Genomic DNA, 25,800 nt, shown 5'->3' on the forward strand with positions numbered 1-25,800 from the left:
CCTCATTTGTCCCCTCTTCTACCTCAAATACTTTAAAAATGGCATGTAGTATGTTTTATTTTTTTAAAGATCTTTATTGGAGTATAATTGCTTTACAATGGTGTGTTAGTTTCTGTTCTACAACAAACTGAATCAGCTATACATATACATATATCCCCATATCTCCTCCCTCCTCCGTCTCCCTCCCACCCTCCCTATCCTTTTAATATGTTTTTAAATGATGACATTTCAATTTAGAAATGCTTCAGATATGTTATTCTCTGATGAAGAAATTTTCTGAATGTTTAAGTTTTATTTTATAAATGATACATTCTGTGCTTTAAAACAGAGTAGCCTTCAGAAATAACATTAGGAAAGAATAGTATTATTTTTCTCTTTGATCTTTTTGACAGATTCAAGAAATGTTATAGTTTCTAGTGATCATTTGCAATTTCCAAAATCAGACCCACCATACTACAAGTATGTATTTTATAGCAGCAAAAGTTCAAGTTCTCTTATTTTTTCAATTACGAGCTTTAAAGTTTAAATGTTATTGTTACTAGTTTGGTTCATTAGATCATGGCTCATGTTAGGTAGGTGACATAAGGCTCATATACATTTTCTAGAAATATAAGAAAACTAAAGTTGTCATTTATTTTTGGGAAATAAACTCAAATGATTAGGTTATGGATTTACAGTAGTACTGGGAAAAAGCTTTGTGATGCAACAATACCCTTTTTTCTTGTCAATCAAGACAATCCAGGTTTGGCTATGGCCAGTGCATGCTATAGCTGACTTGTATCTTCCCAGCTCTGTTTGGCTGATGTCACGTTAGTCACTTGAAATCAGTCACAGTGCGAGTATTTACACTACAGAAATCAGCAAAAGCTACAAACCAGAGGTTCCCTTCCCATTTTGAAAAGCCACTAAACATTTCCCAGCACACCACTGGCAACAGCCATTATTCCTTTAAAATACAATTCAATTCTTTATTGTTCATAAGAATCTTATTCTTGAAGATCTAAATGGTTGGTGTTTTCTGTATAAATCTGACTTTCTGGAAAAAGATTTATATGTTTCTCATTAGTTCATAGTGATGGAAATGTTGGACTTTCACTGTGAATAAATAAATATGTAAGGCTGTATCCACAGAGAGGTTCTTACTCTCTTACCTGCGAGTTGTATCCTCCTCAGAATAAAATATTCAAAATTTGTATTTTTATCTTAAAAAAAAAGTAACCTATTTTTAACTTAATCCACGCTTAAGCAGCAAAATATCTAGACTTTAAATAGGACCTAACAGATTTTAATTCTCTGTCAAAAATGGCTATGACTTAATGATAAAAGGTTCATTAAAATATGCTGTAAAGTACAAAAGAAGCAATTTTATTAGATGAACTCATTTATTTGACACATTAAATCAGGCAAAGAAAAACATATGCACTGCATAAAAAGAATCACATTCTCATACTACTTGGACACATAGCAGTGGTCAAAAATAATGAATTGTGGAATGGATCCCAGGACTTAATGCAAAAAAACACCCTGTATAGAAAACCTTCAGGCTTCTAACTTCACTGAATCCAGTACTAAACGTGCCTCCTTATATTCCTCAGCTTCTCCCAAGTCTTTTTCACTCTCCTGAAATTAAATATAATAAAAATTAGGTTTATCCTTCTCGAACTTCAGTACTTTAATTACTCAGATATTACAAACCATCAACATAAGCAGCTCAAAAATTAAAACAAAAAGGATCCCAAGCCTCACCTAAATATAGTATAATTCCACAGATTTCTGAAGAACAATTCTGTTCTTTCATTACAGGTAAGGGAAGAAATAACAGGTTTGGTTTTGTTTCATTGTATATACTCATACAATAAGTGAAAAACATGGTCATCTAAAGGTACTGGCATTAAGTAATTAAATTAAAACCTCAGAAAAAATTTTAAAACACTGCATTCTCACTTGGTCAACACATCACCATACAAATGTAGTTATTATTAGTAATGCACTAAAAGTAAAAAATTATTTACTAGTGTGTTACATATATAATGACATTCAGACCAAAATAATCCTCCAACTACTCACAATGACAAAGGCGGCTACTGGTGTCACACCAGAGTTAAGTACAATCTTTGAATCAGAAAAGTGAACTGTCTGCTTGGTATTGAGTATTATACACACTACTACAAGGAAACAGACTGACAGCTTTCATTTTCTGATTAAAGACTCAAAGATTGAGTCTTTCCTTGGTATTTTACACAGAAAACTTTTACTAACATATTGTAACAGTAACAGAAATGAAATAATATCATCTAAGTTACTGTGCATAGCAAATTTTGATTTTTTAATAAATAAATAAAGCAATAGCAATTCAAGGCAATAAAAGATGGATATATACAAACACTTACAGGGCAGAGGGAATAAAGTGTGTGTATATGTATTTAATATGAAATTTTAAAGCAAAAAAGACTGAGGATTTGCTTAATTCAGACTACAAGTAAGAATTTCTGAAACTTCTGTATTACACCTAAACTATGTCTTTGTTCTCTGTCAGAAAATATAAGCTCTTCGAGGGTACAGATGCTGCTGAATATATCCTCACACACAAGTATATCATCCAAAGACAATATTATTTTTTTCAAGCAGTTTCTATTACTTTCTCAGCTACTACATTCATGAGAGAAAAAAGCATTTCAATTTTCAGGAAATACAAATGATGCTTTTGTTTTGGGTAATATTTTAATAGAGTAATTATTTCCTGCTTTCATCTATCTTTTATTTCATCTGTCTTTTAACCATAGCTTCATTTTTGGCTTTAAAGAGAGTTTTCCTGCCTTTAAAAGGTTCCTATAGTTAAATATGAGTTCTGTGTCAAAAGTAAAGTAAAATGTAAGTATTTCTCTCTGTTTTTCTACAGATTTAGTCCTAATATTATTTTGGTGGGAAAACAAATCTCACTCTCTTTCCAAGAATACATATACATGATCATACTGAAAAAGCCTCACACTACTTTTGTTATATAGGGAAAACTATGAATCAGGAGACAGCTATGTAGCTGGTAATTAATATTAGCTCAAGAACTAGAAACATAAAATGAGGTTAATAAAGGAAATGATAGAATTCATCAAATTATCATCAAACAGCAATAATAATCGGCTGGTATATAGTGTTATGCTTTTATCTCTATTAAGAAATAAAAAAGATGACTTTGCATTTTTCTTAGAACGCTTTTTAAAATCATTCTGCCACTGTATCACAAGACATTTATACCAGCAAGTATGATAAGAGTGTTATACAGCTCCAAGTTAATATGAGAGCACTGCCTAAATATTACTGTACAGGGTTTTCTTTACTCTCTCAAATCGATTTAGGTTTGAATTGGAAAGAATTCCAAATCCTTTTTAAAACAGCCCAAATTCATTTGAAACATTTGGATCTTTTAAAATTTCAAACAGACTACTCACCTTTAATGTGTCAAAAAAGATCTTTATGTGTGAAAACCAAATCATTCAAGATATTGCTGGACAGTATTAGTACTATGAATACCTACCATGATAACTCAAATATATTTAATTAATTAAGTTTAAATAAATAAACACGTTAGACACAGTACTTTTACTGGAGGTATAACTTAAAACACCACTTAAACTCCATTAATTATTTAAAAATAAACTGGTGCATTGAGCAAGTAAACAAAATGTCACCAACTAGCTTTCAGTGTTAAACATTTAAAATTTTGGCCTTTCGTGTATTAGATTGAAAAAAATTGAAACATAAGACAGATAAGTATTACTTACTAATAACTGCAGAAGATCAGTATATGCAGCTTCCAACCTGCGCTGGCAATCTGGGATCATCATCCGGGACTCTTGCAGGATCTCTGCCTATAATGAGAATCTCTGTGAGACATGCAGAAATGGTAGAACTTATGCATTTAGCTCATACCTCTGAAAATATATAAAATGATTTAGAGGAATCAGAAAAAAATTACTGTTATGTTAAATTGTTCAATATTTTAATTTTAATTGTGTTTATTATAAGTTAGAAAGAATGACTATCATAATGTAAAATATACAAAGTACAAGTTTTACACCTAAACCTCTTTGGTAATCACCCTCTCATGCTAAGCGAAAATTAACTCAAAAAGCTTTTCATAGAGCATTTATTTAAAAAGGCTATTTAAAATAAACTATTTCTCCTGCTGTCAAAAAGCACCTTTATCCAAAATGGGATCAGCTGGTTATATAAATATCTCCTGCATCTTTTCAGTAATAAAGAAAAACAGTGTTCAGATAATATCACACGGAGATAATTACTGCATGAAAAAAGTTATTGAGTTATTGATCACATCGTGTGCACACTGCAGGAGGTTCTCACTGAAAGACAGAGGTAAAGAAAAATGAAAAGCAAAGACCAGCAGGCTCATATTTTTGATGCTTATCATGCATAAAAAGTTATTACTTATCCTTGTGCTTCATTTTAGGAGAGAGATTATTCTCCCCATGCAGTTTGATCCAAATTACCAACCTGGCACCCCTCTGAATGTGAACTTCTACTTCTGTCTATTCCTCCTGAAGACAGACACTACAGAATTAAAAACGGGAATCTTTATTTTGGAGGATATTTCTAGACTTAAAAATCCATCGTTTGAAGAAGGACTGTAACATATCAAATCATAGAAAAAGAAAAAAAATCAAAGAGATGACTGGGAAACCCAATCAATAAGAGGGTAAATACATTAGTGTCAGATGTCAGACCTCAAATAAGTCTACTTCCTAAGGAAGTAGGAAGCTTTATTTCCTTAAACTAGTCTCAGAAAGAGACACAGTGATCATTAAAACATTTATTTCCAAAACGTAATGTTTGGTCAAATACCTTTGGTTAAATGAGTGCAAAATCTAAACTTTAACCTAGAAGCTTTATTACCTAGCTCACATAAAAACAAAAGACATAATTTAATGGTAATCATACTACATTCTAATAGAAACTTTAATAAATCCCACTACCTCTTCCTTTTCCCAAAAGTTTTGTCATAGTTCACAATGTAAATAAAAATCAAAATTATAATATACAAGGATGCTCTCTATCCACATCTCTTTTCTCAGGTGAAATCTATTGCTGAACTTGTAATTCTTTTACTAATAAGGCACATGTTGAAAATTTCAAACACAGGATCATGACTTTATTTTACAGCTATTCATCCTATGCCTAAATATTCAATCATTGCCACTAATTTATTTTTGTGTAACTGGTTAGTTTGAATACATGTGAAAAATCAGTGACAGGGACGTTTCATTGGGTAAGCGATTCATATTTCCTCCCCTATGGACTCCACTTGAAAATAGCTTATAGGAATTAAACAAGATGAAATGAATATAAAGAATTTGGTCAAACACATGATAAGCCAAAATGTACACTTGTAAAATTTGTTTGGCAAACTTTAGTGTTGTCACTGAAATGAACTTTAAACAATGATGTCCAAAATAATTTCTAGTCATTATTGTTCTATCCACTATTATAGAGCAAAACTCCTCAATTAGTCTGTCAAAACAGGACTCTGACTTAAGTAGGGCTAAAGCTCTGTCTGTCCCATACACCAGCCTCATTTCATACAATAAGCTTACTATATATTTGCAGGATGCCAGGTATAGGGGATATAAAGACGAAAAAGAGGTCTCATCCTCCAATCCATACAGGAGAATAAACATGAAAATAAGCACTTAACACCGCTTCAAGAAGATCATGCCACAGGGAGCCAAAGGCATACAGTACAGTGGTAACTATGATTTGGAATCCATAAACCACACCTTAATCAAGGCCATAAATCATATACTTTACCTTCCTACAATGAATTACAACTGTCAGGAATAATTTAAAAAGACAGTATATAAGGTGTGATTATACAGTAAAGATACCCTTCAAAATACCTGAATAAACTAAAAAAGTATTATCATTCAAAGTGTTCCCCTTGGGAAGGAGTCATTCGAATGAATGGGGCCTCTGTTTAAAATATCTGGATAAACTGTCAATTCATTCTAGTGCTTACTATGACAGGACTGAGGTTAAGTAAGAATCTTGGCACAGATATGCAGGTACAAGGAACTCAGGAGAACACAACAGGATGCAGTCCTACTGATATCTTACTGTTTTTAAAACAAGTTATGATTTTTGGGGGGCAAGTTATTCAGGTAAAACTGATGTTGGGGGAGGCGTAGCAAGGCTCATTATAGCAATGAATAAACTACTGACCTAAAATATGATCAATTTTTTTAATAATCAAAACATACATACATTGGAAAGGAAAAGCCTTATTGGCAGATCTTTATTTTTTCAGAAAGAAGTGTGAAATAATCTAGCCAATGTCAAGTCCTTTTGGTACTGATCAACTGGGATAAGGTTTCCAGCTTCTTTCGTGATCCAGATCATTCACCCAGGCCTGGCTATACCTATAATAATCTATAAACGCTCTAATATTAGATACTGGCTGCTTCTGGAACCCATGGTAACTGCATTAGTTTGTCAAACTGAGATTTAGAGTAGCTCAGAGATTACTGGAACAATGGTTAAGTCTTTCCTTTTACATGGTGGCAAAATGGTAATGTGATAATAAACAAGTTAAGAAATCCATTTGATGAAAGAAAACAGTAACTATGTGAGGTGATGGATGTGTTAAGTAGCTTGAACATGGTGAATATTTATTTCACAATGTATATCTATATCAAACCATCAAGCTACATACCTTAAATATATACAATTTTAATTATACCTCAATAAAGCTGGGGAAAAAAGATATAAAGATACTTTGAGAAATATAGAATTATAAAGTCAGAAGAGACATAAGTGGTCATCTAGTCCAGCCTCCTCAGCCTACGAATGATAAAGTTGAGTCCCAAAGTGATTAGCTAGTTAACAGGTGAGTTACAGTCCATGATTCTGCTTTCAACTCTAGCATGTGAATTAGTGGTAGTGGCAGTCAGTATCCAAGACAGCTTCCAATGATCCTCACCGCCTTGTATTCCTACCCTTGTGCAGTCACCTCCCACACTGAATTTGGTCTGGCACTGTGTGACCAACAGAATGTGGCAGAAATGGCATTCTGGGACTGAAGACCTGAAGCTGGGTCTTAAGAAGCCTTGTAGCTTCCACATGGGCCGCTTGGATTGATCACTTTTGTGAAACACTTCCTTCTCTTAGGACCCAGTCACCATGCCGTGAAGAAAAAAAGAAAAAGAAAGAAAGAAATTCATTTGACTTGTGTTTTGTGGTTATTGATGAATGGTTAAGGATGTAAGAAGAATTCTATGAGTCAAAAATAATCTGGGCTCTAAGCCCCGACACATCAATAATTACTTAAATATGAATGGTCTAAATTTACCAGCTAAAAACCAGTCTACAAGAAACTCATTTCAAAATAATGAAATACAGGTTAAAAAAAAAAAGGATGGAAAAACAATACATCATGCAAACATTAAAAAAAGAGCAGTACTGGCTATATTAATATTGGATAAAATAGACTTAAGAGCAAAAAAATTATGAGGGGCACAGAGGGATATTAAAATGATCAATCCACCAGGGCTTCCCTGGTGGCACGGTGGTTGAGAGTCCGCCTGCCGACGCAGGAGACACAGGTTTATGCCCCGGTCTGGGAAGATCCCACATGCCGCGGAGCGGCTGGGCCCGTGAGCCATGGCCGCTGAGGCTGCGCATCCGGAGCCTGTGCTCCGCAACGGGAGAGGCCGCAACAGTGAGAGGCCCGCGTACCGCAAAAAAAAAAAAAAAAAGATCAATCCACCAAGAAAACACAGTGATCCTAAATGTGTACACACTAAACAAAAGAGCTTCAAAATACATAAAACAAGAAATGATAAAGCTAAAGGGAGAGACAAACAAATCCACAAAGTTGAGGATTTCAATACGCTACTCTTAGCAACTGACAGAGGTACTAGAGGAAAGAAATCAGCAAAGATATAAAAGAATTGAGTAACACCATCAACCAAAAGATCTAACTGACATTTATAGAACACTCTACCTATGAAAGATTAATACAAACACTTTTCAAGCACTCATGAAACATTCTCTGCAGTACACTATATCCTGGATCAAAACACAAAACAAACAAAAACCTCAACAAATTTAAAAGTATTGAAATAACACACAGAACATGTCTGACTATAATGGAATAAAATTAGAAATCAATAATAGAAAGATAGCAGGACTCAACACTTAGAAATTAAACATTCTTCTAAATAACTGATGGGTCAACAAGGAAGTCTCAAAGGGAACAGAGAAATACATAGATAAATGAAAATGAAAATACAACATGTCAACTTTTGTGAGATTCAGCTAAAGCAGTGCTGAGAGGGAAATTTAGAACACTAACTGCTTAGATTAGGAAAGAGGAAAGATCTCAAATTAAAAATCTAAGTTTTTCCTTCATGAACCTAAAAAAGAAGAGCAAAAGAAACCTAAAACAAGCAGAAGAAAGGAAAGAATAAATACACAATCAGAAATCAATGAAATTAAAAACAGCAAAAGAACAGAGGGAAAAAAAGCAGTGAAATGAAGAGCTTTATTTTGGAAAAACAATTGATAAACCTCTAGTTAAGACTGACAAATACAGAGTAATAAGAAGGCACAAATCACCAGTATCAGTAACAAAATACAGAATGTCAACACAGACCCCACAACCAACAAAAGGAGAAAAAATACTGAAAGTGATTTTATAATATTGTTCATAATGCTCATAAATTCAACCACTTAGAAGAAATGGGCCAATTCCTTGAAAACTACAAACCACCAAAATGCAACTGATAAACTGAACAGTTCTATAATTATTAGAGAAATTGGATCTGTAATTAAAAAGTTCTTGAAAAAGAACTCTTCAAGCACAGATGCTTCCACTGGACAACCTTATCAAATATTTAAACACAACACCAATTTTACATAAATCTTTCAAGAAAAAAAAAGAGAGAACACTTCCCAATCTAACAAATACAGTATAAAAAAAAGTAAACTGCAAACCATTATCTCCCATAAACTTAGATGCAAAAGTCCTCAACAAAATATTAGCAAATCTAATTCAGCAATTATGAGAATTATACAAATAAAGTCAAAATGGATTAAAGACCTAAATGTAACGCCAGACACTATAAAACTCTTAGAGGAAAACACAGGCAGAACACTCTTTGACATAAATCACAGCAACATCTTTTTTGACCCACCTCCTAGAGAAATGGAAATAAAAACAAAAATAAACAAATGGGACCTAATGAAACTTAAAAGCTTTTGCACAGCAAAGGAAACCATAAACAAGACAAAAAGACAACCCTCAGAATGGGAGAAAATATTTGCAAATGAAGCAACTGACAAAGGATTAATCTCCAAAATTTATAAGCAGCTCATGCAGCTCAATAACAAAAAAACAAACAACCCAATCCAAAAATGGGCAGAAGACCTAAATAGACATTTCTCCAAAGAAGACATACAGATGGCCAAGAAGCACATGAAAAGCTGCTCAACATCACTAATTATTAGAGAAATGCAAATCAAAACTACAGTGAGGTATCACCTCACACCAGTTAGAATGGGCATCATCAGAAAATCTACAAACAACAAATGCTGGAGAGGGTGTGGAGAAAAGGGAACCCTCTTGCACTGTTGGTGGGAATGTAAATTGATACAGCCACTATGGAGAACAGTATGGAGGTTCCTTAAAAAACTAAAAATAGAACTGCCATACGACCCAGCAATCCCACTACTGGGCATATACCCTGCGAAAACCATAATTCAAAAAGAGTCATGTACTAGGCTTCCCTGGTGGTGCAGTGGTTGGGAGTCCACCTGCTGATGCAGGGGGCGCAGGTTCGTGCCCCGGTCTGGGAGGATTCCACATGCCGTGGAGCGGCTGGGCCCGTGAGCCATGGCCGCTGGGCCTGTGCGTCTGGAGCCTGTGCTCCGCAGAGGGAGAGGCCACAGCAGTGAGTGGCCCGTGTACCGCAAAAAAAAAAAAAAAAGTCATGTACCACAATATTCACTGCAGCTCTATTTACAATAGCCAGGACATGGAAGCAACCTAAATGTCCATCTACAGATGAATGGATAAAAAAGATGTGGCACATATATACAATGGAATATTACTCAGCCATAAAAAGAAACAAAACTGAGTTATTTGTAGCGAGGTGGATGGACGTAGAGTCTGTCATACAGAGTGAAGTAAGTCAGAAAGAGAAAAACAAATACCGTATGCTAATACATATATATATGGAATCTAAAAAAAAAAATGGTTCTGAAGAACCTAAGGGCAGGACAGGAATAAAGATGCAGACGTAGAGAATGGACTTGAGAACACAGGGAGGTGGAAGGGTAAGCTGGGACGAAGTGAGAGAATGACATGGACATATATACACTACCAAATATAAAATAGATAGCTAGTAGGAAGCAGCTGCATAGCACAGGGAGATCAGCTGGTGCTTTGTGACTACCTAGAGGGGTGGGATAGGGAGGGTGGGAGGGAGACGCAAGAGGGAGGGGATATGGGGATATATGTATATATATGGCTGATTCACTTTGTTATAATGCAGAAACTAACACACCATTGCAAAGCAATTATACTCCAATAAAGATGTTAAAAAAAGAGAGAGAATTATATAACACAATCAAGGCTGGTTCAATATTTGAAAATTAATCCACGTAATTCACAGTATCAACAGGCCAAAGAAGAAAAATCATGTGATCTTACGAAATCACACAGAAGAAGCATTTGACAAAATCCAACACCTATTCATGACAAAAATACTCAGCAAAACTGTGAAAAGAGAAGAATTTCCTCAACTTGAAAAAGACCATCTACAAAACCCCTACAGCTAATATTTATGTAATGATAAAAAACTATCTCCCTAAGACTGGGAACAAGGTAAGGATGTCCACTCTGACCATTCCTATTCAACATAGCACTGTAAGTTCCAGCCAGTGCAACAAAGCAAGAAAAGAAATAAAAGACATACAGACTTAAAAGAAATAAAACTGTTCTTATTTGCAAATGACTTGCAAATGACATGACTGTCTATGTAGAAAATCAGAAGGAATCTACCAAAAACTCCCCAGAACTCATATGTGAGGTCAGCAAGGTCACAGGTTGTAAGATCCACACACAAAAATTGACTGCACTTTTATACCTAACAACAAATACAGCATTGGAAACTGAAACTAAAAACAATACCATTTACAATAGCTTCAAAGAAAATGAAATACTTAGGTTTAAATCTAACAAAACATGTACAGGATCTGTATGCTGAAAATTACAAAATACTTATGAAAGTCAGACCTAAATAAACTGGAGAGACTTACCATGGTCACTGATTGGAATACTCAACGTGGTAAAGATATCAAATCTCCCCAAGTTGATCTATATACGTTTAATGCAATTTCTATCAAAATCTTAGCAAAGTGTTTTACAGATACAGAAAAGCTTATTTTAAAATTTTTATGGAAAAGCCAAGAAACTACAATAGGTAAAACAATTTTGAAAGAAAAGAAAAGCAACTGAGAGGGCTCAGTCTTCCCTGTGTTAAGTAAGGTTCACTATACAGCTATAGTAATCAAGATAGTGTGGTACTGGTAAAGGGTTAGACACATTAATGGACCAGAACGGAACCCCAAAATAGACCCACACAAATAAGTCCAACAGGTTTCTGACAAAGGCATGAAAGCATTTCAATGGAGGAAGGATAACCTTTTCAACAAATGCTGCTGGAACAACTGGGCACTCATAGGCAAAAAGATGAACCTTTAATTAAACCTCATACCTTACAATAAAAATTAACTCAAAATCAATCAAAGCCTTGAATGTAAGACATAAAACCATACAACTTTTAGAAAAAAAAGAGAAAATCTTCAGGACCTAGGTCTAGGCAAGGAGGCCTTAGACTTGAGGTCAAAAGTATGATTCACAAAAGGAAGCATGAGCTGTAAATAAGGTGTTCTCAAAGTTAAAAACTGTTGCTCAGTAACAGATTGCGTTAAGAGGGTAAAAAGACAAATTAGAGATTAAAAGAAAATATTTGCAAACCACATATCCAACAAAGGGCGTTTATCTAGAAAATATTAAAAATTCTCAAAATTCAAAAAGTAAAAAAATAAAGTATCTATTTAGAAACTGGGCAGAAGACATGAACAGACATTTCACTGAAGAGGATATACAGACGGGCAATAAGCAAATGAGACGTTCAACATTATTAGCTATTAGGGAAATCCAAATTAAAAGCACAATCAGCTATCATTACACACTTATCATGTAGGTGATGGTTAAATGCTAAAATTAAATACAGTGATAACACCAAATGCTGGTGAGGATGTGGAGAAGTCAAACCATTCAAACATCATTGGTAGGAACATAAAATGGTACAGCCACTCGAAAAGAGTTTGGTAGTTTCTTTTAAAACAAAAAATGTACTAATATGACCCAGCAATTGCTTGGGCATTTATCCCAGAAAATGAAAACTTATGTTCATGTAAAAATTGAATATGAACGTTCATAACAGCTTTTTTTGTATCAACCAAAACCTGGAAACAATCCAAGTGTCCTTTGATGGTTAAAATGTGGTACATTCATCCCATGGAACACTACTCAGCAATAGTAAGGAACAAATTATTGATACACTCAATGACCTTGATGGACCTCGAGAAATTATTAAGTGGAAAAAGTCAATTTCAAAAGGTTACATACTGTGTGATTCCATTCCATGCTATATAACATTCTTTAAAGAGTGTTAATTATTTAGGATTTAAGGGGTGGAGAGGACAGGGACTATAAAGAGATAGCAAAAGGCAGTCTTGTGATGGAATGGTTCTCCATCATGATTGTGCAGCAGTTACACATGCTACACATGCAATGGAATTGCATAGAATTATACACACACACAATGAGTACATGTATAACTAGTGAAATGTAAATAAGCTCTGTGGTGTACCAATGTCAGTTTCATGGTTTGGATACTGTAATATAATTATGCAAGATGCTACGTTGTAAAAGGAATGGTAAAGGGTATATGAGACTTCCCTGAAAATATTTTGCAACTCCCTGTGAGTCTGTAACAAAAAACAAAAAAAGCAAGTGTATAAATAGAACACCATTTATAAACCTGATTATATGTACCAAGAGACAATAAAATTTTAGTTATTGATAAAAAAACTCTGGTGTTTCTTGCAGCCTTGTGAGAGACCCTTGGTCAAATTCCTCTTTGTAGACTGAAACCTCCTATTATTTTCCATATATTTAATGAAAAAATTGCCCCTTCAGTTTTAGGAAAAAGAAATATCAAATTGTGAACGTTAACTCATGTTTCAAGTAAATCACAAAAAATGTGGTGCAAAATTTCACAATACTGCAATTATATGTAATAAATGTAAGGTTTTTGTGAGAAACCTTGGTTGAAAATTGAACCAGTTTGTCCTTTAATATTACTTCTGGAAGGTAAGAGATGCATCATGCCTTATGTAAAATAACTGAGATATGTTTGATTGTCATTATTACCAATCATTTCTGCTCCAGAATAGGCTTTAAAAAAAAAACAAAAAAAGACGAGAATACCTTCACCAGTTGAGGGCAAAATCCTCTGTAACCATCCCTAATCGGGGGATGAGGATATTGGAGGAAAAGAGGAATATCATAAGCAGAAGGCTAAAACCAATATCGAGTCAACATTTGAATGCTGTGTTATAGAATAACTCTTTGACTGGTATTTTGGCTTATTAGGGTCCTGAAACTCCTGCCTAGTTATTTATTTTAAAACAACCAAAATTAAGCCCAGTGCAAGAGAGAACAATTTTGGCAATCAATTTCAGGTAAGAAGTTTGACAGGGACCAAGAGACAGCATTGTATGTGTACGTTATAAAATATTAGGGCTCGTTCAGAAGATCTAGGAAAGCCAGAGCAAAATGGAACCAAGTGAGAGAAAAGTCAAGGTAGTGTACAGTGACTGGGGATGGCATTTAGCTCAGAAGAGGAGGAAATACAGGGAGAAGAGTAGAGAACCCACAAAATCTGGCACTTGGTTTCCATATTTTTTACGAGGGGCATCAGCAAATGTCATGAAACAATTCCTGACCTTACAGTAGTAGGCAATTAGGAAAAGAGCAGTGCTTCTGGCAATGCAACTCCCCTTGCACATAAGAAAAAACATGTAAGTCTGGCCACTGCAAAGCTAAGCCAGGAAAAGGAATTGAGAAAAGCATGTAGGCTGGGCTAAAGACAAGGTTTCATGAGACCCTGAAACAAAACTGCAACTGAAAACTGTATACACTGCAGGTTGAGAATATCAGAAAACAAAACAATTTATTGCTCTGTAATTAGACATGGGTTGGTATTCTTGAATTTAAGTACTAGGCTGACTATGAATCTAGAAAATCATGTTATAAACCATGACCACTGTGACAAAAGAATTTTAACATGGTTGAGTTTAGAAAGGGTTTTTGAACAAATTTTTTCCCCTTTTACATCTGCATATGTAGTCAATGATATAACCAGTAAGTGGCTAATATCTTTATTTTTTTATTTTTTAACATCTTTATTGGAGTATAATTGCTTTACAATGGTGTATTAATTTCTGCTGTACAACAAAGTGAATCATCTATACATATATCCCCATATCCCCTCCCTCTTGCATCTCCCTCCCTCCCACCCTCCCTATCCCACCTCTCTAGGTGGTCACAAAGCACTGAGCTGATGTCCCTGTGGTTGCTTCCACTAGCTATCTATTTTACATTTGGTAGTGTATATATGTCCACGCCACTCTCTCACTTCTCCCCTGCTTACCCTCCCCCCCACCCCCATGTCCTCAAGTCCATTCTCTACGTCTGCGTCTTTATTCCTGTCCTGCCCCTAGGTTCTTCAGAACTATTTTTTTTTTTAGATTCCATATATATGTGAGTGGCTAATATCTTTAAGTAACAATTAGAACATAGGATTCAATAAAGAGTTAATCCTTACCTATCAAATAGTAATTTTACTGAAAGATAATCAATATATAAATACAAATGAAATAAAACAGATTCTGTGATAATCTGTGACATTATTTGTAGAATTTTATTTAGAAAGGAAACACATTCCCCATTCCAAGTAACTTACAACTCATATTCTAGCTATAGGACTATTTTAAAATACATTATTGGTGATGAAAAGAAAAAGGCAAAGAAAAAACTAAACAAGGTCACTAACTACACAAGTGGGAAAATAAACCAGATGGGGTCTAAGAAGGACCTATGTGAAATAAGTGATACACTACGTTGTAATGTTTCTCACTAAATGTGGGAAAAAAATAGAGTACCTTAAAGTGAGAGAGATACAAAAATGATATGAATATTTATGGAAGTATATATTTAAAAAGCATTTAACATAAAGTTAAGAATCAAAAAGTTACATTCCATATGTAAATCCTTATGAAGGGCAGTTAGTTTACAAAAGTCAACATTTTGGGGGACATACTGTATCTGCACACCTATTTACAAATCCTCTCTCAATTTAAGAATATCTGACACACGAATGTCCTTTGTTAGATCATACATAGAGGAAGGGAGGCTCTCCTGGAAGCTGAAGAAAATAAGTTCTCTTCTTGTATAACCTGAAGAAGGAGACATTTCAAGTGCCACTGCATTCCTTGTGCACAACAGAAAGCAACTACCTACAGAAAAATCCACTTTAGGGCTTCCCTGGTGGCGTAGTGGTTGAGAGTCCGCCTGCTGATGCAGAGGATGCGGGTTCGTGCCCTGGTCTGGGAGGATCCCACATGCCGCGGAGCGGCTGGGCCCGTGAGCCATGGCCGCTGAGTCTGCGCATCCGGAGCCTGTGCTCCACAACGGGAGAGGCCACAACAGTGAGAGGCCCGTGTACCGCAAAAAAAAAAAGAAAAGAAAAAAAAAAGAAAAATCCACTTTAAGTGATTAATTTTACTTAATTAAAGTCTGGGTTAAGTGTGCATTACCATCTGTAACATAATTTATATGATGAAAACCACTGTGAGTTCATAAAGCTGATTTAAAAAATAAGTCTTGAGATATAATCTGTATAAGTTATTTTATATTCTCCTTTTACTTAGTGTTATCTGGATTTTATTCCAAATGCACTGGACACTGGATTTTAAGTAAAGGGATAAGTAATCTGATATACATTTTAAAGAGATCAACCTGGCTACTGTGGTATGAAAGGAATGGAGAGTTATCAAGAGACAAAGAGGATATCAACCAGGAGGCTTTTGCAGTAGTACAGGCATGAAGTGATAGTGGACTGGACTAGGATAGTGGCAGTAGAGAAAGAAATGTAAAGAAAAAGAAAGAGGACTTGGTGATCAAGAGAAGACCCGTAAGTTTTGGTTTGGGTATCTGAATAAGTAGACGTACCATTTATTGAGAGGGGGGAAACAAGAGAAAGACTAGCTTCTTGTTTCAGGGAGGTGAGCTGGGTTGAGGGAAGACCAAGATTCTTGTATTGAACACACAAGGGATATGTCAAATTGGTGATCAGTTGAATATACTGATACATATTGGAGTGGTTGGGCCCAGAGATAGAAATTTGGGAGATATTGGCACCAGAATGAATGTCAAGTTAGCAGGAATTTTGGGTTTTTCTGTTTTGTTGTTGCTTTTAATGCCACGTCTAAGAGTGCCTGGAACAGTATTTGGCAAGTAGCCAGGGGTTCAATTAATATGTTCTGTGCAAACAAATGAATGGGCATAAAGATGGTACTTAAAGTTAAAGGATGGTATGAGATTACCTAGAGAGGAATTGTAGCTAGAACTCTTAAGGTTAAAAAAATTTTTTAAAGATAGAGAGATAAAGAGACACATAGAGAGAGATGGGAGAGAGACAGCAAGCTGGGAGAGGGAGAGTTTCAGCAAAGCAGAGTGAGAAAAAATGGCAGTGAAACCTGGTGACCATTCTATCAAAGATGCCAACATAAAAGAGCATTCCAAGGAGAGGTTATGTAAGAAAGAAGTGATAACAGTGTCACTGATGGTTGTAACAAGGGCTGAGGCACATAATCCACTCTAACAGGAAGGAAGGTGGGTAGTATGGGTACAGGTGCAGGTAGATTGACAGATTTTGTGGTGGGAATATAAGTTCCCTTGACAGCCTCTATTTTCTCAAGCTATTACAAAAGAAGTGTCAACCAGGAGTGAATATAAATTAGATGTTATGATGAGAATAAATAAAGTGTTATGAAACCACAGAGGAGGGGCACCTAACTCAGTGTTAGGGTGGAGTGTAGAGGAGGTTTAAAGAATAAGTAGGAATTAATAAGGAGAGGGTAGGTAGGACTAGTAGGAAGAACATCCCAGACATATGCAATATCTCAGAGGTAAAGGAGAAAGGGCTTGTTCAGGAAACTAAAAGGCAGGACCTAAGAGGTCCAGATAGGGACTGGCAAAAGATGAGGCTGGAATGATAAGGAGGTACCAAAATTAAGAAGAGCCGTGTATACAATGCTAAGGAGACTGAAACTTGCCATGAGGATAATCAGAAGTAGCCATTGAAATGCATAATATGTGTGTGTGTGTGTGTGTGTGTGTGTGTATAATTTTGGTGGTCTTCATATCAGTTTGGGAAAAATATCTGTAAATATAAGTATATTTAATTATAAGACTAGGCCATTTTATATTTAATACTTAAAACTGGAGAGGCAGTACTGCTTAATGGCTAAGAGCACAAATTCCAGAGCCAGAATGCCTGTGTTCAAATCCCAGGTATGCCACTTAGGAGTTGTGTGACCATGGGCAAGTTATTTAACCTGTGTTTCGGTTTCCTTAATTTTATTTATTTATTTTTTTTGCGGTACGCGGGTCTCTCACTGTTGTGGCCTCTCCCGTTGCGGAGCACAGGCTCCGGACGTGCAGGCTCAGTGGCCATGGCTCACGGCCCCAGCTGCTCCACGGCATGTGGGATCCTCCTGGATCGGGGCACAAACCCATGTCCCCTGTTTCGGCAGGCAGACTCTCAACCACTGCGCCACCAGGGAAGCCCCCAGTTTCCTTATTTTTAGATGGTAACTTTCCTTATTTTTAAATGGAGATTTTAATAGGACCTTTAGTAGGACCTTCTCAGAGGGCTGTTAATCCATTGTTAATATGGTATTATGTAAATGTTAGCTGTTATTATTTAAGATATAATTTTACCTGCTTTTTAATAGCATAATTTTCACCATCTTCAGCTTTCATTTTTTCAATCTTTTCTTCTTGTTGTTTTGCTTCTTTCTCATACATCATTTTTTCTTTGACCAATCTATAAATAAACCAAAAACTGTTTCAGAGAATTAACTTTCTCTCTAGCAACAGACCATAAAAAACAAAGAAACTCTGTAAATATAAAGTATACTTTAAAAAGCATATGTACTAGATGGGGAGGAGAAGGGAAGGGAAGAAAACTACATTAGCCACAGATGTATGAACCTCATGACCTTAAGTTTTATACCTGCCTAAAGCAAGCCAATCTATCAAAGCATGGAATTCTTAAATTTTTAATTAAAAACATTCCATTATAGTAACTGTATTTACAATGTAAAAATAACATTCAAAATTATTATATACTAACATTTCTTTATTGTTTGCTTTATTTATTTACTTAAAATTGCATTAATAATATGTTTCAGGTGTACAATATAGTGATTTGATATTTTTATACATTATGAAATTATCATCACAATAACCATACGTTATCTGTAACCACACAAAGTTGTATCTCTTAATCTTCTTCACCTATTTTGTCTGTGTCCCCACCCCATCTTCCCTCTGGCTACCACCAGTTTGTTCTCTGTATCTACAAGTCTGTTTCTGTTTTGTTTTGTTTTTTAGACTCCATATGTAAGTGCAATCATTCAGTATTTTCTCAGTTTGACTTATTTCACTTAGCATTAACACCTTCCAGGTCCATCCATGTTGCTGAGGAGGAGTAACCAAAAAAAAAAAAAAAAAAAAAAAAATGCTAAGATCAATGTCAAAGAGGTTACTGCCTATATTTTCTTCTAGGAGTTTTATGATTTCAGGTCTTGCATTTAAGTCTTTAACACATTTTGAGTTTATTTTTGAATATGGTGTAACAAAGTGGTCCAGTTTCATTCTTTTGCATGTAGCTGTCCAGTTTTCCCAATATCATTTATTGAGGAGACTGTCTTTTCCTCATTGTATATTCTTGTCTCCTTTATCATAGATTAATTGACCATCTGAGTGTGGGTTTATTTCTGGACTCTCTATTCTGTTCCATTCATCTGTGTGCCTGTTTTTAGGGCCAGTACCATATTGTTGGCTATTCGGGGCCTTTCGTGGCTCTAATGTCTTTTTTTAACTGATATATGTTATCCAAACTTTTATACATGTACCTAAAACAACATAATGGTAAAAGCTCAGCTTACTGAGAAAAAAGTCAGTATATTGCATGCCAAATCCAAAACAAAGAAAGACTAGGTTATTTTCAACAACCAAAGTGTTTAAAAAGTATTTACTATGCACTTAATTTTGTGTCTGACCTTCCTGTGCGAGGGACTGGGATATATAATTTATTTTATTTTATTTTATTTTTTGCGGTACGCGGGCTTCTCACTGTTGTGGCCTCTCCCGTTGCGGAGCACAGGCTCCAGATGCACAGGCTCAGCGGCCATGGCTCACGGGCCCAGCCGCTCCGTGGCATGTGGGATCTTCCCGGACCGGGGCACGAACCCGTATCCCTTGCATCGGCAGGCAGACTCTCAACCACTGCGCCACCAGGGAAGCCCGAGGGCATTTTTTTTGGGGGGGGAGATATATAATTTAGACATGGTTCTCTCACAGACAAATAGTGGAAACAAACAAGTATTTAATTACTAAAGCAAGAAAGGGTATTGACAGAGATCAGGAAGATTTTCAACAATAAGGAACAGAGCAATACGAAGTTCTACTAATTATTCCTCAGATAACCAAAATTCAATTAACCATAATAGTGCAATCTCCCCTAATTCTCATTAATCAAAGTTTTAATGTAAAAGAAAAGTGCAGTCCAAGAAAACATTAATATTCCTATGTACATATTTCCTAAGGAACAGAAGAAAAAAACTTTCACAGTCCCATAGCTATTAAAAGCAGCTTTTTCCATCTGGCTTGCTGACTTACTTCTAGACCTATGTTACTGGGATGGAATTAAAAATCATATTAGAGCATGGCTTTTGTCTAATCATTTGCAATAAAGATTTTTAAGTGTATTTCAAAAGACAATTTAATTTTCATAGTCTAATAGGACTTAACATAAGTTCACAAATCTAAAAAATCTTTTGTCATACTACTTGGGAGGCTTTTAAGTCAGCTTTAGTTTGGATTTAAATCACCACATAAACTGCATACTAAATATTAAAATACTAAAATGTTCCAGTTTGGAATTTTGAGTTGTGCAAGCAAGGCTCATCCTGTCCTTCATGATCTTGCACTAGTGACATAGATGGAAAGAAACATGACAAAAAGTTCACAGTATTTACGGTAGAATATAATATGTGACCTTCAAATTCTCATCCTAAAATATCTCAAAGTGAAAAACAAAACAAAATAGGTATAAATTTTATGTTGCCCTGAATATAAACAAACAACAAAGGATATTCAAGAAACAAATAACAAAGGATACCTGGGAAACTATTATTTGTGGTTACCTGAGGAGAAAAGCCCTAATGATTTGGGGTAGGGATGGTCAGCTGGGAGGTAAATAGAGAGGCTTTCATTTTATGCCTCTCAATAAAGTTCCAGGGTTTTTTTCCCCCATGTATAAGTATTACTTTTATCAAAAAAATTTAGATGCTTATAATTATCTCTGAGTGGCACAATTTTGAATGATTTTAAAGTCTGCTAGTTATTCCTTTGGCTATATTTTCTGGAATAAAGCAAAATTCAATTAGAAAGATACCAAAATATACCTAATAGTTGTAATTCTCTAAACATTGCTATCTTTTGCTAGTTTTTCAAATGCTATAAAAATAACAAGTACAAATAAATATAAAGTCATAACTTATTATATTTTAAATGCATAATTAACTGAAAATATTTTTTAGTCTTACAAACCCCACACCTACAGAGAAACATAGCAAGTTCAAAATCTGGTCACTTTTAGTAGTTAGACAAATATTTAAGAGTAAAATAAAGAAATAAGAAAAAGCAACAGAAAAGGATAGACATAAGGAGAAATTTTAAGAAATGACAGCCATCGAGGTAATGATAAGCAAATGATAACAAACTACTTAACTGTCTATGGACATAACGTGATTTTAAATGTGCAGGCCAGTGTTTTACAAACTATTCCATAGTACATTAGTAGTCAAATAAGCTTAAAAAACACTGCTTGACAAATCTTAAAAATTTATGATACATACTTGCACATTAAAGGGTCCTGAGAAATCTTGTAGTAAGAAAATCAATTTAATTTTGTTCAACTGCAAGCTTACCTGAGGCAAAAATGAACTTTCCCCCACTCGGCATTCTCCAGAACAGCTGCCTCTCAACACAAGTTTGAGAAGTACACTGTAGTAATCTATAAACTTTACACAAATCTGCATACAACACATTTAAATATACTGTTCATAAAATTCTAAATAGAATAAAATTTGGGGGTAAATCAAGAATTAAGAAACCTTGGGATAAAAAAGTTTTAGCTTAATTTGATATCTTGATTTTACAGTTTCTCATAATATTTTAAATAAGATTTTCATAGTTATAACCGAATTTGTACTTATGGCCATCTAGTAACTAACAGCCCAACACCAAGCCATGCTAAAGATACAATGACAAGCCTGTGATTAATGATAGTAAGAGGGCTTCCCCGGTGGCGCAGAGGTTGAGAGTCTGCCTGCCGATGCAGGAGACAAGGGTTCGTGCCCCGGTCCAGGAAGATCCCACATGCCGTGGAGCGGCTGGGCCCGTGAGCCATGGCCGTTGAGCCTGCGCGTCTGGACCCTGTGCTCCACAGGGGGAGAGGCCACAACAGTGAGAGGCCCGTGTACCGCAAAAAAAAAAAAAAAAAAAAAAAAGATAGTAAGAAACTGTAATAAACTGATATTTTTAAAAAAATTGATATTTAGAAGAACATTTTATATGGATATTTTCAAACAAAACATGTAGAGAAAATAGCATAATAAACCCCAGGTACTCATCACTCAGTCAACAATTATTAATATTTTGGCAATCTTGTTTCATGTATCTCTTGCCACTTATTTGTGTATTTATTTATTAGTATTTTCAGATATTTTACCTTTGGTTTGATTTTTGAAGTTAAAAGCCTATGACTTCCACCCCTCCCCACCTTGCACCATATACAAAAATTAACTCAAAATGGATCAAAGATCTAAAAAGCTAAAATTATAAAACTTTTGGAAGAAAACATAGAGGTAAATCTTGGTGACCTTGGACTTGGCAATGACTTTTTAGATATGACACCAAAAGCACAAGAAAAAGAAAAAAAAATTGGCTTTCATCAAAATTTTTAAAATTCTGTGCTTCAAAAGACACTATCAGAGAATTCCCTGGTGGTCCAGGGGTTAGGACTCTGCACTTTCACTGCTGAGGGTCCAAGTAGCCAAAAAAAGACGCTATCAGGCAAGTGAAAAGACAACTGCAGAATGAGAGAAAATATCTGTAAATCATATACTGGATAAGGAACTTGTATCTAGAATATATAAAGAACAATAATAATAAAAGTTTTAAAAATCCAATTTAAAATGGTCAAGCTGAATAGACATTTCTCTGAAGAAGATATACAAATGCCCAACAAGAACATGGAAAGATGCTCAACATCATTAGTCATCAGGGAAATGCAAATCAAAACCATAGCGAGATAGCACTTCACACCCATGAGGATGTTTATAATCAAAAAGTCAGATAATAACAAGTGTTGCTGACAAGAATGTGGAAAACCTGAAACCACCAAACACTGCTAGTGGAAATGCAAACTGTTGCAACTGCTTTGGAAGCTTGGTCATTCCTCAAAAGCTTGAACACAGAGTTACCATATATCTCGGTAATTCCATTCCTAAGTATATACCCAAGAGAAATGAAAACGTATGTCTACATGAAAACTTGTACATGAATGTTCATAGCAGCATTATGCATACATTATAGGAAAATGTGGAAACAAGTTAAAAGTCCATCAACTGATGAATGGACAAACAATATATGGTATATCATACAATGGAATAATATTCAGCATACAAAGAAATGAAGTACTGAATCATGCTACAATCTAGATGAACCTTAAAAGCATTATGCTAAGTGAAAGAAGTCAGACATAAAGGCCACATATTGTATGATTCTATTTATAGGATATATCCAGTATAGGTAAATCTATAGAGACAGAAGGTAAATTAGAGGTTGCCTAGGATGGGGGAATTTGGAGGGTAATAGCTAAAGGGTTTGGGGTAATAAAAATGTTCTAAAAATGACTGTGGTGACAGCTGCACAATTCTGTGAATATACTAAAAACAAATTGTAGACTTTAAGTGGGTGACTTATAGGGTATTTGAATTACATCACAATAAAGTTGTTAACAAAATGAAAAAGAAAAAAAGCTTGTGACCATAAATTCAGCTATAGGGGAAAGCTGTAAGTAGTACTGGATACATTCAAACCTGGACTTAATGAGAGTTGAACATGTGAACATCATGTATAGAAATTTGCATTTGACTTCTAGTTTAAAACTGCTTTAACAATATTTTCAGTATTAAGATAAAAATATCCTCTGAGGCTTAAAATTTCAAAATAAAATCATTAATGCATATCACTATAGATATTTCTGTAAAAGTTCCTTTGACACAGAAAATGCTAGGACAGAGATGGCAAGTTGCCAGCCTGCTTAAATGGGACCTAAAGATGGTTTTATTTTATTCACAGAAAGAATTAAAAAAACAACAACATATTTGTTACCAAATTTAACAACTGGGAGATTTAAGTCTGGCTTTCTGGCTTCTCTTAAGATGTTTTTTATCAGGGAATATTAGGGCTGCATCCTACTACTGGATGGAACTAAGTAGTGGCTGTTGACTGTTTTAGATGAGGCATGTGTTGCTGTTCACTGTGCCCCAACTCACACGACTCCCTGTTTCTCAAACACTCAAGCCTTTTCCTTGACCCTGTAAGCAACTGAGTTTAGAACCTGTGGGCTGGGAAACTTGCATATCATTAATGCAGTAGAACTATTATTGTTGTTTTTATTACCTTAATAGAATCACAATTAGTATTCAGAATATCAGGGATAACCAGAAACCACCGGGATTAGCAATAAGACTTTCAATATTTCTAAAGATGACAGGTTACTAAACTCCTCTAGTAAACGAAAGTAGCTGGGACTGGATAAGCTATCAGAAATAAGCACATTTAACAATATCCTGTAATTCAAAGACCTAGAACAAGGGTTGGCAAGCTATGGCCAGTGAGCTGAATTTGGTCTGCCATCTGTCTTCGTATGGTCTGAGAGCTATAAATAGTTTTCACTTTTTTTTTTTTTTTTGTGGTACGCGGGCCTCTCACTGTTGTGGCCTCTCCCGTTGCGGAGCACAGGCTCTGGACGCGCAGGCTCAGCGGCCATGGCTCACGGGCCTAGCCGCTCCGCGGCATGTGGGATCTTCCCAGACCGGGACACGAACCCGTGTCCCCTGCATCGGCAGGCGGACTCTCAACCACTGCGCCACCAGGAAAGCCCCACATTTTTAAATGGTTAAAAATATTAGAAAAATATTTTGTGACATGTGAAAATCATATGGAATTCAAATTTCAGTGTCCATAAATAAAGTTTTATTGGAACACAGCCACACTTATTCATTTATGTATCCTCTATAGCTACTTTCACGTAATGATAGCAGAGGTGAGTAGTTGTGACAATATGGCTCACAAAGTCTAAAATATACACTACCTGGCCCTTTACAAAAAAGGGTTGCTGACCCCTGACTTGGAAGACCTCGACTTAACTCTATCCAACCCCTACTTAACCATCTTAGCATTTACCACACCACACTGAAACCAAGTCTTACTTGCTAGGTCTTAAGTTCCTTGAAGATGGGATTAGGTTGTATTCATACTGTATTCCTGATCTGTAATTAACACATGGTAGACACTCAACGTTTGCTGAATGAAAAGTTGAGTCTAAAAATCTCACTATTGCCTTTTAACATTTTCAATTTAAAGAGATACATGAGACAATTCTGAAGTAGAACAAAGGTGATCCACAAAATTTGAGAAATAAGAAAACTACAGTGATTTCTGAGAAACTATACAATGAAAGAGAGAAATTCTATGCCTAGATCCACTGACAGTTCTGGTTGGTAATCCTAGTCATCCTACTCCATGTACTTCTCCATGGAAAATAGCAGTCATCGCCTCAGCAAAATTGACAAGACAGTCAACTACGTATCACACTTGACAAGTAAAGGTGCTGAATACTTACATGACTATTAGAATATCAAAACAAGCATAAGTAAAGTCTTTGTTTTAAAAAAATAAAAAGCCATACTGTGAAAAGGCTCAGGAAGCAAGTTACTGAAGAGCAAACGTACTGTCCCCCAAAAGGAAAAAAATCACCGTTAGTGAGAACCCAGTAATACCAGCGTGTAAAATTACAATAAATAAAATGCTAAGGCAAGATGCAAGAGAAATTGAAAAAGTTCCACTTTCAAACAGTATAAATCAATGTACTGATGACAAGTCACATGACATGGAAGAGGTTTTAGAGAGTATATACACAACTTCAGCTTTACTAGATATTATCAAATTGCTTTCCAAAATGGTTGTATCAATTGATACCCAACCTGCAGTATATGAAATTTCCTGCTTCT

At 35.3% G+C, this 25,800-nt stretch overlaps 1 protein-coding gene across 1 annotated transcript in view; it reads right to left on the minus strand.

Moving 5' to 3' along the window:
- Positions 1 to 215: 215 nt before the first annotated feature.
- The window catches only part of TBCA (tubulin folding cofactor A), a 102,748-nt gene continuing 77,163 nt past the window's right edge, over positions 216 to 25,800 (minus strand). Inside the window, exons 2-4 of the mRNA XM_079917355.1 lie at positions 18,149 to 18,254; positions 3,780 to 3,866; positions 216 to 1,620 (exon numbers count right to left, since the gene is read on the minus strand). Coding sequence (XP_079773481.1) covers positions 1,540 to 1,620; positions 3,780 to 3,866; positions 18,149 to 18,254 — 274 coding nt within the window. The 3' untranslated portion in view covers positions 216 to 1,539. The remainder of the gene's footprint in view (positions 1,621 to 3,779; positions 3,867 to 18,148; positions 18,255 to 25,800) is intronic.

The sequence above is a fragment of the Stenella coeruleoalba genome, assembly GCF_951394435.1.
Source record: "Stenella coeruleoalba genome assembly, chromosome: 3".
NCBI lineage: Eukaryota > Metazoa > Chordata > Mammalia > Artiodactyla > Delphinidae > Stenella > Stenella coeruleoalba.